The sequence below is a fragment of the Rousettus aegyptiacus genome, unplaced genomic scaffold, assembly GCF_014176215.1.
Source record: "Rousettus aegyptiacus isolate mRouAeg1 unplaced genomic scaffold, mRouAeg1.p scaffold_m13_p_13, whole genome shotgun sequence".
NCBI lineage: Eukaryota > Metazoa > Chordata > Mammalia > Chiroptera > Pteropodidae > Rousettus > Rousettus aegyptiacus.
Window position 1 is genome coordinate 31,411,604 of NW_023416288.1, and position 19,418 is coordinate 31,431,021.

General features: G+C 38.8%; 1 protein-coding gene across 10 annotated transcripts in view; it reads left to right on the forward strand.

Moving 5' to 3' along the window:
* The window catches only part of DNAH11 (dynein axonemal heavy chain 11), a 264,624-nt gene that overhangs the window by 174,956 nt on the left and 70,250 nt on the right, over nucleotides 1–19,418 (forward strand). For all 10 annotated transcript variants that reach the window (XM_016159540.2, XM_016159541.2, XM_016159539.2 and 7 more), the window contains 6 exons: nucleotides 1,219–1,365; nucleotides 6,104–6,217; nucleotides 8,128–8,271; nucleotides 8,909–9,091; nucleotides 10,625–10,726; nucleotides 15,015–15,149. In XM_016159540.2, coding sequence (XP_016015026.2) covers nucleotides 1,219–1,365; nucleotides 6,104–6,217; nucleotides 8,128–8,271; nucleotides 8,909–9,091; nucleotides 10,625–10,726; nucleotides 15,015–15,149 — 825 coding nt within the window. The remainder of the gene's footprint in view (nucleotides 1–1,218; nucleotides 1,366–6,103; nucleotides 6,218–8,127; nucleotides 8,272–8,908; nucleotides 9,092–10,624; nucleotides 10,727–15,014; nucleotides 15,150–19,418) is intronic.

The window sequence follows — 19,418 nt, forward strand, 5'->3', positions numbered from 1 at the left end:
CCATGTCGTGTTACCCTGAGTTCGTAGAGAGGCTAAAAAGTTTTAACTTTAATGGTATAGGTAGCAGTTGTAGTGGTAATCACACCTATCAGGTAGAGTATAAATAAGTTGTCGAAATGCGGGTTCCCAGAGTCCTCGGATGTGGTAGTGAGATGTCATTCCACAAGATGAAACCACTGAAGTGACTAGCAAGCGATTCAAAATAAATGGTTATTATTGTTTTTTGCTTCTATGGTTAAAAAAAAAAAAAAAGTTATTTACTTTTGGACAATAAGTGGAATAGGATTTAATTATCATGATGTGTAATGCTGCTTTCATGTGTTTCTGAGAGCCACATCACGTGTTTCTCTAGCATTTCACGTCTGCTTTTATTTACACAATTCTCAAATATAGGAATCCAGTGTTCCCTTCTGAACGTCGTGAAATCCCAACTTAAAAAGTGGGCAGAACCCTCCTTTAGGGCAGAAGAATTCATCAATGCCTCAGCAAGACTGAGTACCACAAGAGCAGAGTGAGGTTATTTGGTGCCCCTCCCCTAGGAGGGTCCACATCTAGGACACCCACCCACCCAGCTTCTGACCACACCATACTGATCCCCACGAAACATTTATGGTTTGCCCTTCTTAGCGTAGTTATTAAAGTGAAAGTTGGTATGAGGTGAAAAAAGTCAGGAAGGCTGTTTCCTGTTTTGTGGGAAGAGGTAAGAGATGTCTGTGGGTCTTACCGAAATAAGCAACAGATTAAGTAAACTGATAAAAGCCAAAGAGTATTGATGTCTTGAACTTATCTGAGGCCTCCCGCAGTGTTCCGTTGGAGAATGAAAGCACGCTTCTTCCAGCTCCTCATCAAGCAAGTCCTTTCATGGCCTGTGCTGCACAGGTCCGAAAGCGGGGGTGCAGGTGATGTGAGAGCACTGGCAAGGACCACTGTGAGTGCTTCTCTGACTGCACAGAATGAGTCGACAGATACACTTCTAGTTGGTGCTGACACTAATTAATGATATGTTACACAAAATCGTTGGACAACATTTTTCTATTTAGCAAAAAAAAAATCATTGGGGTTGCGTTTTCACACATTGGACCAAAGGCAGCTCGGGGTGGAAGAAGATGCAAAATACAAACTGCTAGGGATCCGTGAATCCATTTTAAAAACTAAGCTGTATCTGTTATTTGTCGTTACCAACGCCAGCTCCTTCAAAAATAATGACTTTTCCTTCAGGTGGGCGATCTAAAAGCCAGACTTGCCTCTCAAGAAGCCGAGTTGCAACTGAGAAATCACGACGCCGAAGCTCTGATTACAAAGATCGGACTTCAGACAGAGAAAGTGAGCCGGGAAAAGGCCGCCGCAGATGCAGAGGAGCGAAAGGTCAGGCTAATTCTACCATTTAGAGTGCTGAGCTATATTTAGCACAAAATAAACCTTTGTAGGTGAACAATTTTGAACAACTTCCTCTCCAGGGAGCATAAAATCTAAAGAATTATTATAGTTACACATGTAACAGCATTTCACACCATGATTACCACTTGACCTTTCTTTACATTATGCATTTTCCCAACCTTTTAACTCTTTTAATGATATGAAAGAACAATAAATACTGAGTTCATTCAAGCATATAATGGATGTGGATCTTGAACATCAGGCCTATTTGTAATACAGTAAAGGTCATGAAGTCATCGCTGAGGTTTCTAAAGGTTTTCAGTTTTTAGGCAAATTGAACAACTCAATTGTTAACAAAGCCCATTCCATCACTTTGCAAAATGGTTTTCAAATTTTGCATTTTAATAATATAACTTGGGTTTATTATTAAATCCTAAAGTAAATTTGTTCTTTTTGATTCCATTGAGGCCCTGGCATTCTGTATTATGTATTACTACTGGAAACAGTTTTAAGATTATATGGGTTCTGCTTTTTTACATTCAGGTTTCCAGCAATTCTGAAATAAGTATAACTTCTTTTGTCTTCTTTCACCAAAACTTCAGCTTCACATGGAAGAGATTTTTTTTTGTATCTTATTTACCGAAAGAAATATCACAGTAAATGGTTAATAAATATTTGTTTAAAATTAAATGAAAGTGTATGTATAAGGTAAATTATCTTATTTTAGACAAAAAAAAATTATAATCAGGGCTTAGTTAATAAAAAATTGTGAATTGCTAATACTCTCGTAACCATTGAATCAGTACCCATTATGACATTATCCTTGAATTTTATGATACCAGAAAATATTTGAGTTTTCCAGTGGTGTTGCTGTTCATTCATAGACAATCAAGTTGTTTTTCTTTTGTCCTAATGTGTGTTGAGCATGTTTGCCTTTAGTTTGCACAACTTAAAGACTCGGAAAGTATATTGAAAATAAAAACTCTAAATACACTTAAGAAATAACATTTTGAAGTGGAAGATAAGGCACATTTGACATGGCCAATAGGCGTATAATTCTAATTCTGGTAATAAATGTTTCCAGTGAGTATCTGGTAAGTGGACTATGTCTTAAAGAGTATATTGTTATTTTAAGCAATTAAGCATCACTCATGGTCTGATTATCATAAACTACTTCTACCCACGGGAAATTTTTCAGGCATTGCACAAATATGTGATGTTCACGTAATTATTATAACCCATCTCTACAGATATCTTTTTGACATCTTAAAATATAACTGTACTCTGGAGGTATTTTTGCATGCGAATTCTTAGGCAAAATTATTCTTCCAAAGGGGAAAAAATGTTTTAGCAAATTAGAACCCATCTGACAGGTTGTTCTGTGAAGTTCTTCAAACTCAAAAAGGACATGTACTTTTTTTAATATCTAATCTATCCCAAGAAATAAAATGATCTTCACAAATATTTTCATTTTATCCATGAGGCTTAATTTAATTATAATTAACTAATATTAACTGAGCTCCCGTTTTTTTTGCCTGGCGCTGTTCTAGGCTCTGGAGGCTATATGACATACCAGGTGCCCTCGTATGTCTTACATTGTAATGGAAAAGAGTGACAGGAGACTTGTGACACATTGATAAGATATCTTGGGTTAGTGATAAGGGCTCTGATGAGAATCAGATAGATTCCCTGGTGGAAAAACTACTTTAAATTGGGCGATCAGGGAAAGAAAGTCCATTTGTAATTACTCCACACAGAGGCCAAGAATGAACACCACACGTGTTCTGTGGGCTCACATTTGTCATGTGGTCAGCAACATGCTAGAGTCTATGTGATCCTTAGAAACTGAGGTCTCAAGGCTAATGCAAGAGAAGTAATTAAAATGTCATAAGAATTCATTGCTGCATTTAATATGACTAAACAAATATCGGGGTTTAAACACTGCCTTGCTTGTGCATCTTGACAACCCATATAAAGAAGCAAGTTGGAATTGTTGCTTCAAATTCATAAAATATTCAAGGGCCATTCAAGCCACTGGCATTGCCAGCGGTGATTTCAAGTAACACAGGCACCACTAAGCCTGTAGAAATTAATTCTTCCATCTTTGACTTATCAGCTCCAAATTCTTAGGATCCTGTGATCTCTTTCGAACTGCTTCCTTTGCTGAGTAGAGTGAAAGTCTCCTCCAAATTGAAAGGCTAATATGATCTCTTCCTTGATTTTGAATGGCCTTCAATTTTTATATGTGTTTCTTTGCTGAATGTGGGCGGAGCTGGATTTCTGAGGGCTGTCAGGAGTTCCTCATAAACTGCTTTTACCTGACTCCAGGTAAAAGTTTGCTAGGGCTTGCTAGCAAAAAGTTTGCTAGTTTGCTAGTGCTTCCATGACGAAATACCACAGACTGGGAGGCTTAAACAACAGAAATGTATTTTCTCACGGTTGTGGAAGATAGAGGGCCAAGATCAATGTGTTGGCAGGCTCATTTCTCCTCAAGGAAGGGCCTCTTTCCTTGGCTCGCAGATGGCCACCTTCTCTCTGTGTCCTCACATGGTCTTCCTCCCTGTGCACACCCCTGGGAACCTCTTACATTATCCAGATCTCCTGTTACAGAGACACCCGTCAGATGAGATTAGGCCTTACCCAAACAGACTTATTTTAACTTAATCACATTTTAAAGGCCTTATCTCCAAATACAATCACCCTCTGAGCTCCTGGGCTTAGGGCTTTCATGTGAATTTTGTGTGAACACGTAACAGTTCAGTCTATAACTGAACTGTTATTGTAACTTATTCTTTCCTTATGACCACTAAATTTGATGAACCATTGCAGGGACCTTTGGGCTAATTTAAGGGCAGCAAAGTTCTGATGTACCCAAGAATGGGACTGCCTTCAAATCTCAGCGTTTAGGGACAGTGGTAAAGGGAGAGCACACTTACGGGATCTGTGTAGCTCCTCTCCCTTCTCTAGGTCTGGACTTGATGGCCACTTCCCAGCAGCCACGGGCAGAGGAAGTTGCACACCAAGGCTTCCCACCACCGACGTGCACAGCACTTCCACTACTCTAGTGTCCTTGCACCTTAGGACGAGAGGTATTGGGAGTGAGAAATAAGTCGACCAACCTACGTTTATATTTGCATTTGTGGGTTTTTACTAATCTAATGTTCAGGATTGCTTTGTTTATAAAAATTACCCAATGGAATAACACTCTACTAACAGGAAAGAAGTCGGAAAGAGTAGAGTAGAAACTCCCGGCCTCACGGAAAATAGCACTTAAAGAAATATTCTTTAAGGTTTCTTCCAGTACTGAACATCTGTGCTCCTGAGTCCAGTTTAAAATGATGCCATCATAAACAGTAACTAACAGCATTTAAAGATTCATCATATTCTTAAGGAAAATGAATAAACCCGAGATAATAACTCAGCCAAATACACATTCTCTTTTTTCTGTTCCGGTATTCTCTAGCATACTAAAAATGTATTCTAAGAATTTTTATGGTCCATTCCTGGCAGTTTTGAGGGCTGTGGGTTTGGAGCATTCTCAGTAAGCACAAAGAGTTTTCTTATTTACATTAACGGTAGCTATGTATGTATTGGCAGGAGATCACATATCTACCCTGAACCAATTATGTTCATAAAAGGTGCAGTATACAGCAAAATAATGGTTAATCAGAAGAAGGGTAATTACTGCTAATAAAGCTGTAGTAGACAACATAATTTGTTGTGAGCAGTGTTTAATTTTATGGTATAGTTAAACCTGTGCGTTCCAAACATCTGAAGGAATGCACTTTTGTTCACCCTTTATATTCCGCAAATCACCGTCACCGCCAGAGTGGTCCCCCATGGTGACCGGATCCTGGTGCCCAGTGCCACAGCTTTGAAATTTAAAATCTGCCAAGGACTTAAATATGTATTCTTCCTGCCATTCAAATTCTGTAGGTGTCCTGAGAGCAGGAGGATAAAAACTCCAAAGCTTCTTACTTTGATTCAGTTCAAGTTTACCCCATCATTTCCCTATAATCATATGACATGTGTTCATGTCACAAGGCTGAACCCTTCTTACTATGTGAAGACTGTCACTGGACGCTCAACAGCAGAGTGGACATCAACGTTATTCTTCTGTTGCCAAAGACAGAACTGGACTATTTCAGCTGTACTTCCTTTCCAGGTTCTTAGAGAAACCAGTAATAAGTCCTTATAAAAATTTTATCTGTGGTTAAAGCATGCACAGCATGAAATAGTATCTTCCAGCCAGTTGAATGAGAAAGCTTTACATCTATTCCTAAAGAAAAGCCAACATGGCTTTTAGGCAAATGTTAACACAAATTGTGTAGGGAATTCTAGCAAGAATATTTTGTGGTCTAAGTTACTGAGCCAGCCTTGATTTTCACTTGTCTAGGACTCAAAGAAAATTGAAGAACAAAGAAACCACTTAATCTTGCCTTTCTTATTATTGGCACCCTACAGTTAAATGAGTCAAGGCCCTTCTTGGAGCATTTTGATACTTGAATTCATTTGTGTTGGCATTTGTCATTGTGTATTTTGTGCATATACCAAGCTTTGTGTGTACAGTGTGCCTTGGGGAAATTAGTCTTTAGACAAAATCCTCACCTATTCAAAATGTAGACAAACGAATTATTGAACAGTGCATCTGACTCAGCCTACACTTTTCAATGGAGATATCTAAGATGATAATTCATGGCTTTGTGTGCTTTTCCTCTCTGATTAGGTGACAGACATTCAGACCGAAGTGGCCCAGAAACAGAAGGAGTGTGAGGCCGACTTGCTCAAGGCTGAGCCTGCGCTGGTGGCTGCGACAGCTGCACTCAATACACTCAACAGGGTAAAGATGGTTACTAGGTTCATGGGGTTCCCCAAAATAGGATTTAGAGGTTATTACAGTTTGAGTAACTGAGCTGAGAGCAAAGTTCATGCATCCAAGTTTTTAAAAAAGATATTAAAGTTGAAACAAACCTTTGAGGTCATCACCATCATAGTGCAACTTCCTTTCCCATCCAGGAGTGTGTCCTGCCACAACCAACAAGCAGTCTCCTTATGAATGCTTCCAGCAACGTGAGGCTTATACTCCCACGAAAGGCAATTCTGTTGTAGGGGAGTCTGCATTTCCTAGGAATATAAAAAGTAGCAATAATGAGAGATACTCAAGAAAAGAGGAATGGATGGGAACAACGGTACCTAGGTTTGGCTCACACCATTTTCCTCGAAGTTATTAGTGAAACTTCACTGAGTATTTGAATTCTTATAAGAGAAAATAATCTGTGATTGGCAGAGGGCAATGTAAGGAAAAATGAAATTGTGGGCAATGTCGTTTGAAGAGCCAGCAGCTAGTCTTGTCCTCAGGTTCTACTAGGGCCTCATGGGATAATCCCAGGAACCCCGAGACCAGAGGTTCTGGAGATTTGACTTCAAAGGGTAAAGGACTCTCATTGTTATTCAAAGAAATGTTTGATTCATTTTTCTAACTTTTTTTTTTTTGTGGGGGGGATAATTTTGGCAGCGAGCAGAGTTATCATCATAGATGTTTCTTATAATATTTCTGAAAATACCATAAAACAGAAAAACATAAGCGCATAGGTATACTATGATCAAAGATTGATTTTACGCATTCAGATAGTCTGCCATTAAATACTAGTTAGCAACATGAGAAAATGTTTATGATATATTAAGTGAATAAAGCAGACTATAAAACAGGATACATGACTATCGTTTTGGTAAGAACTTGCATGCATAGGAAAAAGATTGGAAAAAAATAAAAGATAATAGTAACTGATTATCTGAGTAAAGGAATTTTGTATTTGTTAATTTCTGAGCAACACTTTGTGCCTCTCTATATTTGCAGCTTTTTCTCTGAATATATTATTTACCCAGGCAAAATAAATGTCACTTTTATATAAAGCTGAGTATATTTATAAATGATGATGATATTTATAAATGCAGAAGAATACTGGTTAGCTAGCTCTGTTATCATCAGCATATTTTAAGTCTTTGCTTTTGCTCTTATTTTCATACCCTTTCTGTTCTTTGCAATCATTTCCCAAAGAAATAGGCAGTTTATGATAATGGAGCAGAATCAAGTTCAACATTTGAGATGAGTATATTATGCAGCTCATGAAATATTACATGAAGTATTTGTTTTTTAAATCACGTATCATGAACCTACATGTACTTTATTATGGGTACCAATACCCCCAAGTATTTGCCTTGTTACTTGTAATTTATACCATTAGTACCATCTATTGGGTAAATCAAGTCTGACATCAAGAGTTTAAGTAGTGCAGAAGCAGGTTCAGCCTATATGGGCTTCCTCCCGGTGGAAAATCATCACAATGGGATGTTTCCTTTTTCTTGTGCATAGAAAGCAGAAAAACACAACTAACAGACACTAAGGAATCATGTTTCTGGGAAGAGTTGGTTAAAATGCAGATATGTTCTACAGATGGAATAGAACCTGTGAATACCTTAAAACTGCTATGTTTATAAAATTTCCTGGCTCAGCGAGTAGGGCTCTGCAGGGCTGGTATACCAGATGAATCATTTTTCTTGGAGGCAGAATGTTAAATTGAACTTCTGAGAGTCCCAATGTGGAATTCCTGGGTGGGAGGACAAGAATTGCCAAATGGAGAGTAGTGTGGAAAGGAGAGATAGGAGCCCACTGAAGACCAGCCCGACAATTTCCCAGCTGTTCTCCAGAACAACTCTGGTCTTGAGTGTGTGTGTGTTGCTTTTCTTCAGGTCAACCTCACTGAGCTGAAAGTCTTCCCCAACCCTCCAAATGCAGTTACCAATGTTACTGCAGCCGTGATGGTCCTTCTGGCTCCCCGGGGCAGAGTGCCAAAAGACCGAAGTTGGAAAGCAGCTAAAGTCTTCATGGGAAAGGTATCAGACACCCTGGCAAGATGAAAATCTCAATTTTGGTATTCAGTGCTACAGTTATGCTTGACAGCATAAGGTGTTCAGATCAAAAGAAATTATATTCTTATTCACTGAGTATAATGGGCTGTATGTTCTTTAGACTTAGAGTTTTTGCTTGCCAAGTTAGAATTCTTGTTTGCCAAGTTAGCGTGGGGGTAGAGCATGTTATATCTAAGTCAACATCAGCAGCAGTTAGAAGGTTGCTAATTATTTGCAAAATTATGAAAGCAGTTAAGTGTAGGAGGAAGAAAATTATATGGATTTCTTGTGCTGGAAAAATGTTACTAATGTACAAGAAGGTGAAGCAAAGGGGCTTTTGGGTATGTGTTTTTCTTTTTCATTTCTGTCTTCTCTTTAAAATGTGAATGCCTCCTGTGTAGGGACTGAATATTTTACCCTGGGATAGAAGAGGTTTTAAAAGTGTCCATTGCTAATTCTAACTTTATACACTAAAGCCCAAAAAAGTCAAACAGTAGGATAAATGCAGCTTGCCAATTTTGCCTTTGTAATGTGAGTCCTAAAAGCTGATTTTAACTTTTGATCTTGGAATTTTCTCTGCAGCCAAACTGGGTTCATTGCAATAAGTCTTTCTGCTTTACAGGTTGATGATTTTTTGCAAGCGTTAATTAACTATGACAAGGAGCACATTCCAGAGAACTGTCTGAAAGTGGTCAATGAACAGTATTTGAAAAACCCAGAGTTCAATCCAAACCTGATTCAGACCAAATCTTTTGCAGCAGCTGGTCTCTGTGCCTGGGTCATCAACATCGTTAAATTCTATGAGGTATCAGTTGTGATCAGATGGTTTATCGGTACTAGTCACAAAGGCCCATAAATATCTTGATTTCTAAACCAGCAAAAAAAAAAAAATGTAATTTGCTATTTAATTATCTGGATAAGATGAAGTTCTGAGAATGAGACATGAAAATGTCAGATGAAACAGAATTCTGTACAGGAAGGTACTTGAAATGTTGGAAACTATCTTTTTTCAGGGTAGAATGATTAACTACTTTAGATCAAATAGCAGCAATTAATATGATTTGATTAAATAAAAACTTGTTGCATACATTAATTATGTTTATGTTAAAATACTAATTTCATCTTGATTTGGAACAACTAAGAGTCTGAATTCACATTTAATTAATCCCTGCTCTCTAAGCAAAAATTCACACCACCTTTGTAGACTTAGACAAGGAAATATCCTTTCTGTTGTTGCTCTAGTATTTCAATGACAAATAGATTTTTGCCTGTATATGGTCTAATATAAAGTTTGTACTTTGGGCAGTATAGGGATAGATGATCATTTTATTTAGTCATTTATTTATCAAATACTAATTGTCTGCCAACTATGTTCCAAGTACCTTGCAGAGTACTGCATATAAAAAGAAAATAATGCCTGGCTCTTAACTCTGAAGAGCTGTCTCTTTTTTTGTCTTGGGATGTTGTATGTTATATTCAAAAGTGGAATAACTGAGGACCTGCCAAGTATAATCAGTGTCATCCCCAGAATGATTTTCATAAAACCAGGTTATGTCCCTTGTGGTGGGGATCCACAAGAATAGGGCCCTGATCATCTATCCCTCTCTTGAGTAGAATCCCCTATGGAGAAAGGGTTTAGACAGATTGCAGGTGACATATGGCCTCTCTCCACAATCAAACGCCTGACTACTGTGCTCTGCTTGTACCACGAGTGAAAAGACGAGTATAGAGGTAGACTGGCTGTGTTCTGTGTTGTTTTGCTATAAAATAGGAAATAAAATTTAATTTCCTCTTTCCCCAACAGGAGAAAAATTGATCCACCTATATTCTCAGTAACACACACTTGAGGTGTTCAGGAACTTAGAAAAGAAAGAGAAAGTGTGGATAATATTGTGTGAGGATAGCTCCCACTTTCCTTTCGGGGTCCAGAGAATTCTCCCACACTCATTTTCTGCCTTAAAGTCAAGACTAGATTCCAATTTTAGCTATAGTTCCTATACACTGCAATTTCTAGTGATACGAGAATTGTCTCCAAATTTTATGACAAGCTAATTTTGGTATCTTAATGGTATTTGATGTATAAAGCAGTTAGTGCAAGTACTTGGAACTTTAATATCCAGAATAAATGAGTAAATAGTGGACAAGTGGAGAGAACGTAGAAGTCAATGTTGGTATTTGCTCAGCCATTAGGTAGTACCATTGCTAGGAAATAAACAACCAGTTGCTAAGCGAATTTAAGATTTTAATTGTCAAAGTCCAGCAAGGGTAGGATTGAGTGATTACTTGTCCTCTTTGCATTTTTATTACCACATGAACTAAACACCACGTGGATTTTCAGGTCTACTGCGACGTGGAGCCCAAACGCCAAGCATTAGCCCAGGCAAACTTAGAATTGGCTGCAGCTACTGAAAAACTAGACGGTATCAGGAAAAAGCTTGAGGTACGTGCAAACTATCACCCTGAGGAAGTTCCCAAGAGAAAGTATCTTCTCCCCGCATGTCCCCACTTCCGACTAGACCACATTTGAGCCCTGCCAAGCAGAAAGAAATTCGATCTTTCAGTAATATCTCCTTTTACCTGCTTCTTTAGCAGATAATTCTTATCTGCTCTATGCTAGACAATGAACTGGAAAAGTGGAAACTTTCATGGTTTCTGCTCTTGCGAAATTTTCATGGTCCAGTAGAAGAAGGATGAGTGTAGCTCACGGTGATTGAAAGCAAGGATCTTGGAGCCAGCCTGCCTGGGTTTGTATCCTGGCTCCACTATTTACTGTTGCACCCTGAGCAGGTTAGTTTACCTCTCTGAGCCTCTATTTTCTCATCTATGAAATAGATATTATAGCAGCATCTACTTCTTGTTTCTTATCTGTGAAGTAGTGATCATAATAGCTGCCTCTCAAGGTCAGCACTTACTGGTTTTGGTCGCCCAGAATCTGGATTTATATTTAGGGAATTATCTTCCATGTTGGATATATTCAGGTGGGTGTCAGGGGGTGTCTTTGTTTTCCTAGCTGAAGAGTAGAGATATTATCCAAGCTTTGCCAATTTGACTGTCCCCCAGCCCCAACCACAATCTCTAAAATTTGAATCATGAGCAAAAGAGTAAGACTGAAAACAGTTTATGGCATTCTAGGGACAGTGTCCAGGTGAGACTTGCAAGTAGTTCCTGCTCTCGACACTCACCTCCTGGGTGTCTGCCTGTGGTTGTCTGCTTTTCTTTTCTTCTTATCGGTCCCCTTCTCCACATTTCCTTCCAGTAAATTCCCTTCGGCTAAAATTAGCTTAAATCTGTCACTTCCCACCTGCGAATCCTGATGTATCAAGAGGCTGTTTGTTGTGCAGTACACGGCCAATGCTTCATAAATATTACCTCTCATTCTCTTTGTGTAACAAACCCACATGTTAGGCGTTCAGGGATCAGAACTGGAGTTTGAGAGACAAGCCTGGCTCAGGAATATAGATTTAGGAATCATTGGTGTGAAGACCATGTGTATAGATTGCCCAGTGGGAGTGTGACAAATAAGGAAAGATGGGAGCTGGAGGTAGAGCTCAGGGAGGATGTTTCCATCCCGGAGGGAATCCCGCCAGGGGTCCCTGGGCAGGTGAACTCAGCAACCACAGCAGTCTGGACTCTGGCGCTCAGAGTGGGCAGGCCTGGCTTCTTATGGAACAAGACTCAAGCTAGGTCTTTTTATATTTGGGGCCACTACTTGTTAATATGGTAAAACAAACAAACAAACAAACAAAAAACCAGGACATTTTCAAACAGAGAGTGCCTCCTAGATTTCAGGGCAGGCTCTTTAAAGAAGAAGAGTGAGATCATCCTTCCAGAGCAGAGTCCAAGGCAGTGACCTCCTCAAATATACTAGGAAGGGATTAAATTGTAATCTCATTCTATTATTCAATAATTATAAGGTATCTTTTTATGATAATTATTTTTAATAAGATGGTTGATAACCCCAGAAGTTTTCTCCTTAAGACATAGAAACTTTCAGCACCTCTCACAATGACACCCCTGTATCTTTTAAGACTGCTTCCTCTAATAGAACTTCCTGGCGATCATCCTCTGCTCAGGTGACTTGACCATCCCCTCGTTTCTGTCCAGTCAGTACATATTCTTCATATAGCACCAAGCATACTATTTAATAAATATCTGGTGGCTGATGAAAGAAAAATGAGCCCAAAAAAACTAGCCGATTTAGGCAAATTTAGGATAAACATATTAATTTTATAAAAGTTATCTTCATTTGTCAAAACTGTCAACTTGACCAAAAGCTTTAGAAAAATGTCATCTGTCGTCAATGGCTTTATGTAAATATTAGAAGCAATTCGATGTATGTAGAAAAAGCCATGTGTGACCCTAAAGTTAAGACTTTCTATGATTGCAGAGTTACTAGTACTTTGGACATAGCCTGCAACTAGCTGAAAAGAATTGTTCATGTCAATTGTTTTCAAAGACCCGCAGTGTAAGCAGAGGTTCATATCTCAGTAAGCCTTGGAACTGTTTGCAAACACAGAGAAAAGGCAAAGTAATAATCAAAATGCCTTTTTAAAGAACGGGCTCCCTCCACCTCCCTGCCAAGAATGGATCTCTAGAGAGCAGTTGTGAATGCGGCAGAATCACTGGCTGAAGTTCCCACCAAGGTTCGGTTCTTTATGAAGACAAAGTCCCTCTGCATAGCTTCGGCCTGTGGGCACACAGACAGATCAAGGTTTGAGTCCAGGTGAAATTACCGTTTTTGCTATAGCTTCACCTTTGTTTCCTCCAGCCTCTCTTTCTTCTCCCTGCTGGGCTTTCCTGTCTCCTGATCTCATGCTTCCCGTTGTCTTCTTGCCTAGAAAAGCAGAGATGTGTCTGACATCAGCATTGGTGTCATGCTGAAAATTCGTTTACAGTGTTCGTCTCTACATATTTGTTCTTTCAAGTTTTTCGTCTCTAGTTTCAGACTAGAAAATGGCCTCATAGTTAAGGTTGAGAAAAAAAATGCCGAGCTGGCGAAGAAAGTCCATTATCTCCTTCAAAAGTCCGTTATCTCCTACAGGGCCTATGGATGCCCATGAAGAAAATCCAAATTCAGTCTCTTTAGGACAGTAATTCTCAAAGTGTGTTCCCTAGACCAACAGCAGCATCAGTGTCACCTGGGACCTTGTTAGAAATGCAGACTCTCAGACCCCACCGTAGACCCACTGAATGAGGAACTGTGGAGGGGGAGTCCAGGAATCTGGGTTTTATCAAGCCCTCCAAGTGGTCCCGATGCGCCACTGGTATCTGGTGGGCTGAGGTCCTTGGGTGAATCCCTCCTTCCTCACTCTGTTTACATTTAGAACCTGAGAGACCAGGTCCTGTCAAGAACTGTGAAGGGACCAAGATTTTACCCTGCTTGCAAGCTAACAAGTTGATCTGCCATAGTTTCATAGATGCTGGAAAAAGACATGAGACTTGTGGATCAGAGACCAGAGGACTTGATTCCTCACAGCGCAGCATGCAGCCTGAGCTTCATGCTTACATCAGTTTCTTTGTCCTCCAGTTCCCACAGTAGCGATTCATGGTGGACCAGCTGACGAACACAGTGGGTCTGTGTCACAGCCGAGAAATCCCAAACTTAGGAAACCCCCAATATAAAGAAGACTACAAGTAAATCTACCCGACCTTTGCCCCAGCTGGAAATGTATCTTTATTATTCTGGTCAGGAAACAAATCTGTTTCTGCCTCAAGAGAAACAGTCTCTATCTTCCAAGCCTATTTGCTATGCACGTGTCCTGGGACAGATAGTCCAGAACAAAGGCTGTCTGTGCCTCTTCACAAGAGACATAGAAACAAATGCAGGAGACCGGTCTCTCAATCCCCAGCTCCCCTTTCCAACCTTATGAAAAGAACTGAAATGTCATTTTATGCCTTAGTTCTATGTATACTTAGGCCAAACCTGTGAATCGGGTAACATTATTTCCAGTTTTTAGATGATGAAACATGCATAGAGGGGTTAAGTAAACAGTATACCTTGATGCCGCTGCCATGAACATCCTTTATTGTCTTTCTAGGGCCTTGTGACTTTTCATCTTCCCTTTCATCCTTTCTCGGTCTCCCGAGTGGTCCCCCCTGCTGTCCTGTGCCCCTGATGGTAGATGGTCTCCCTCTAAATGAGGCCTTCCACAATTCACACATTTTCTCAGGTCATTTGATGCTAAGGATAATGACATACCTTTGAGTTTCAATCCCAAGTTGCCAGAAGAGGAAATCTACTAACCAAGCTGGGTCAGGTTGCTGAGGTCTGAGGTCTCAACCATTAGCACCGCTCTTCACTGCCTGAGTGATGAACCACATGGGAAAGTCAGAGTCAGTAAGTGGAGAACCCAAAAAAAACGACCCTATCATTTAAAAAGCTGGATCTAGAATATGAAGCTCAGGCACAAGAGAGAGGGGACAGTGCACCAGAGTGTGTTTGAGTGTGCAGGGCAGGTCCGCTGACCCGTCACTGACTGCCCTCTGCCCAGTGCAGAAGAGAGGCCAGAAGACCTCAGGGCGAGCTGGCGATCTCTGCTGGCACTGATGCGTTTATTATCACTATGTTCTCTTCTTCCTCCCTGGCATATATGAGCTACATGGGCAAAGGTCAAAGGAGGAACAGAGGTTTGTTTCATTTACCTTAAGGTAATAGATGTTTTAAGATGATGATAATATTTCTGTTTGATCTAAAAATGGCTCAAAAGTTAATTTTTACTCTTATTCAGGATCTGGATCGAAATCTGAGCAGACTCACAGCTTCATTTGAAAAAGCAATAGCCAAGAAAGTTCAGTGTCAAGAAGAGGTGAACCAAACAAACAAAACCATCGAACTAGCCAACAGACTTGTCAAGGAACTTGAGGCAAGTTAACCTTTTCTTCCAAAATGTTAACAAAAATATACAGATTAGCTTTTCTTTGGATTTTATCTTTATTTGCTGCCAATAATAACTAAATAGACATGGAATCATCAATGAAGAAGAATATTTAATTTTATCTTTATTTGCTGCCAATAATAACTAAATAGACATGGAATCATCAATGAAGAAGAATATTTAATTATTCATACTGTAGCTCTAACTTACCCAGAGAAAGAAGTGATAGATTCTCTATATTTTTTAGTATGTAGCCATGAACTCAGTAGTTTTCTAGATGTGTTATAAACTCAGGACAGCTGCTAGGTGACCGTGGTATTAAACTGTTGTCTGCATCTTTTAATATACATTTATGATCGAATTCTACCATTAGAACATTACTTCAAGCTAAACCTATTCGATTAATTTTCTTCTGTGACATCTTTTTAGAGGTAACTAACATGCTAATGTTAACAGTTTCTCCATTAAATTTGAAGATTTTCTTTTTACAATTCTTATTAACTCTCTTCTGTTTGAGTGATAGAAAACATACAGCCTTTGACCTCAGTAAGTCACTGATTTCATTTGCTCCCCCATGTGTAATATATTCATACAGTGGAATATTATAATCATAAAAATGATTAAAGTAGTGACACATGCCACAACATGGATGAACCTCGAAAATATCATGCCGAGTGAATGAAGACAGACACAAAAGGCCACATATTATATGATTCCATGTGCACGAAAGGTCCAAAATGGGCAAATCTGTAGAGACAGAAGGTAGATGAGTAGTTGCCAGGCTGGGCAAGGGATCCGGAATATGGGAAAGACTCTTAACAGGTGCAGAGTTTCTCTTGTGTGTGAGGAAAACATCCTAAAAGTAAATAGTGAGATGATTGTACAGCTCTGTGGCTGTACTAAAAAACCACTCAATTATGTACTTTGAGGCTGAATTTCATGATACGTGAATTAAATATTAATAAAACTATCGTTTTTTTTTATTGAGTGCTACCTAAAAATATATAACTGTATTATTAGAAATGCATTTAGCTGAAAGTGATAGAAAAGTTGATTTATAGTGGCTTAAACAAATGGGAGTTTATTTTTTACATATTACAAAAAATTTCATGACTAGACCATCGTCAGTGTTGATTCAGGTAATTAGTGATCAGAAACCCAATCTCTCTGTATTCTTCTGCTTCTGCAAACTTAGCAGGTGGTCATTCAACCTCATGCATTTTGCATCATGGTTACAGATGGCTGATACATGTTCAGATTCAGGCAAGAGAGAATTATTAGCAGATTTTTTTTCCTTTTTAAAGAAAAACAAGTTTTCCTTGGAACCTCTTTGGCAGACTGCCACTTAAGTTTCTTTAGTCAGAACTAGATTGACCAAATCTAGCTGCAAAGAAGGCCTGGAAAGTGGGAAACGTGGTTCTCATGATTGGTTACAGCTCATCTCATGGGCCTGGACTCATTATCACTCTTCAAACTCAGAATCCTCTGAGCAAGAGAAAAGGGAAAGACATGTTAGCATGGGTTGAGCTGGGTGATAGCCTAACTCATTAATATGGTAGACTATAACAAATCTAATTTATATAAAGAAACTACAAATTTAAACCTATCATCCCTCTGAAATCATTGTTTTTCTGCAACATCTACTCTCGCCATTTTATTTCAAAAATTACAATTTTTTCCCCTAGTTGTTTTGGCCAAAAACTTTGGAATCACCCTTTACTCTTTGCTCTCTTTCTCACAACCCATATTCAGTTCATCAGCATATGTATGGTATCGGCTCTGCCTCCCACACCCTTTCTCACCAGCCTCACCAGGTGGTCCAGACCACCAGCATCTCCGCCCTGGTCTCCACCATTATCCCTCAAAGTCTACTCCCTTCCTTGCAGCTGAGTGTTGTTTTAAAAAAGTAAGTCCATTTATGTCACCACTCTCAGAATTCCCCAATAACTAATCATCTAACTCAAAGTACAGTCCAAAGGTTCTCCCTGGCCTATGAGACCCTACAAGATCTGACTTCTAGATACTTCCTGCCCTCACTCCAGCCACGTTCCCTCTTCCTCCATCTTCCCTGGCTTTGTTCTTCCTCATACAGCCAGTCATTCTCCTATCGTTTTTCCTCCACATGGCTTACATTTTCCCTGATAATGACATCACTGGCTCCCTGACTTCCTTCAGGTCTCTGCTGCTAAAAGTTCTCATTATGTGGTTTTCTCTGATCTCCCTTCATTCAAAAGCATGCCCCTTGTTCCCTGCACACACCCACACACCCCGCTGGATAGCTCTTACTCTGCTTTATTTTTTCATAGGATTTGTCAGCACATAATACACACACACACACACACACACACACACACACACAGAGACAGAGAGAGAGAGAGAGAAAGAGAGAGAGAGAGAGAGAACAGGAATTTCATCTTTTTTCTGCACTACTTGCTCCCAAGTATATAGAACAGGCAAATCATAGGCATCAATAGATATTCATAGAATGAATGAGCGAGCTTTGGGAGCCTCCTATGTTAAAAAAAAAATTCTGGGGCCCTTTGAAGACTCATTTTTCTTAGGCCAGTTGAGAAATTCCACCACTTCGCATGGAGGTTACAACTTCTCCCATTTAAAGTGGTAAGATTTAAGCGTGTGAAGTACCCAAGGAAAAGAAAAAGCGCCATTCAACTAGACTGTTTCCCTGAAGTAGTTATAGAATGCCTACGAGTTTTATGAGGGGGAAAACAGGCACCACCATGTGTCTCTAACCCACACAGCAATGTCCTCTAAACTCATTACTCACGATGATTAAGACAAGGAAAGGGAAAAAGGTTGAATAGCATTAACCAGCAAATAAATATATATGCATATATATATTTTTATGTTTATATATATACATATATATTTGTATGTATAATAATGTGTGTATGTATTTTTAAAGGATTAATTGAAGATGTCAGACCTTTTTCTTTGAGGATAAATTCTTTCTGGCTAGAACAGGAGACAGTTAACTTCTGAAAAGCATCAAGACTGATGATTTTGTCTATATAGCATTGACCTGGAAGCTCAACCATTCAGACTAATAAATCAGGCAATTTATATTTAATCATTAACTAACTCCTGAGCTGAACAGCTGTTCAAAATTAGAAATGGGTCACCCCAGCCAGATGACATTACAGGCAATCTATAATGCATTAGAATAAAATTATAGCGATTTTTAACTGTCTAGAAATTTATTACAGGACATGTTCCAACTCTTAAACCCTTGTTAGCCAGTGTCAGTAATGATTTATGTTGCATGGGTGGTATAGTGAAATTATTGACGATTTCAATAGCCAATAAGTCTATGTTTAGTAAATCTTCAGATTTCAAAGCTGTTTTGGAGAATGAGGTGGGTGCACTTTATTGTTTATCATTTACTAACCAAAGACAACAAAGATGGAAGGAAGGCAAATGAAAGATTCCTCTTCAAAATTAATGGATATATTATCTGTAGCCAAGGAGGGAAAGTAATGAATTCTATAAAGATGGTAGAGTTCCTTAGTGTTTAATTCTATAATGTGAGGTGATCTTTATTAAGCAAAGCAAGGAGACTATCTTAAAAACAGTTTTGATAACCATTTTCACCTGCTAATTTCATGACCTCAGCATTGTGGTCATGTTTAGGATGGTTTTCAGGCTACTGGCATTCCAATATATTCTGACATATATCATTCTTGTTTTCTATGCTCTCTTTTTTTCATGAGAAAAACTAAATTCCACAGGATTCTTCTTTATTTGTACTATCAAATTGCTGATTTGTTTTTCAGGTCCTGTTCATTTGTATGTGCTTAGAATGTTGTATTAATTTTTAGCATGCCTTGAAACAAAGCGAATTAGTGAACTATCCTTTAATCAATCCATAGATATTTATTGCAGTTTTAACCAAATCTAATAGTAAGGACTCCTCATACTTAACCTAAAAATCAGATTTTAAATAGCCATCCAGCTAGATATAAGAACTTTAGCAGCATTCTTTGAGTGTATTATGTACAAGGCTAGTGAAGTCCTTCTGATTTCCATGTTTTTACATAGGTTATAGGTTCTGACACTGATCAAGTGATTTTATTAGAAAAATAACCTGAGTTTAGTAACTATCAGCACTGTTTTTTAATTAGTAGAACCTAGAATAGGTGGCTCTATAAGCTTCATGTTTTAATGAAGTAACATGAGTGGTATTTGTCATTTTCCTCTTTCTATACTATACCCATAGCAAGGATGTTAAAAAAAAAAAAA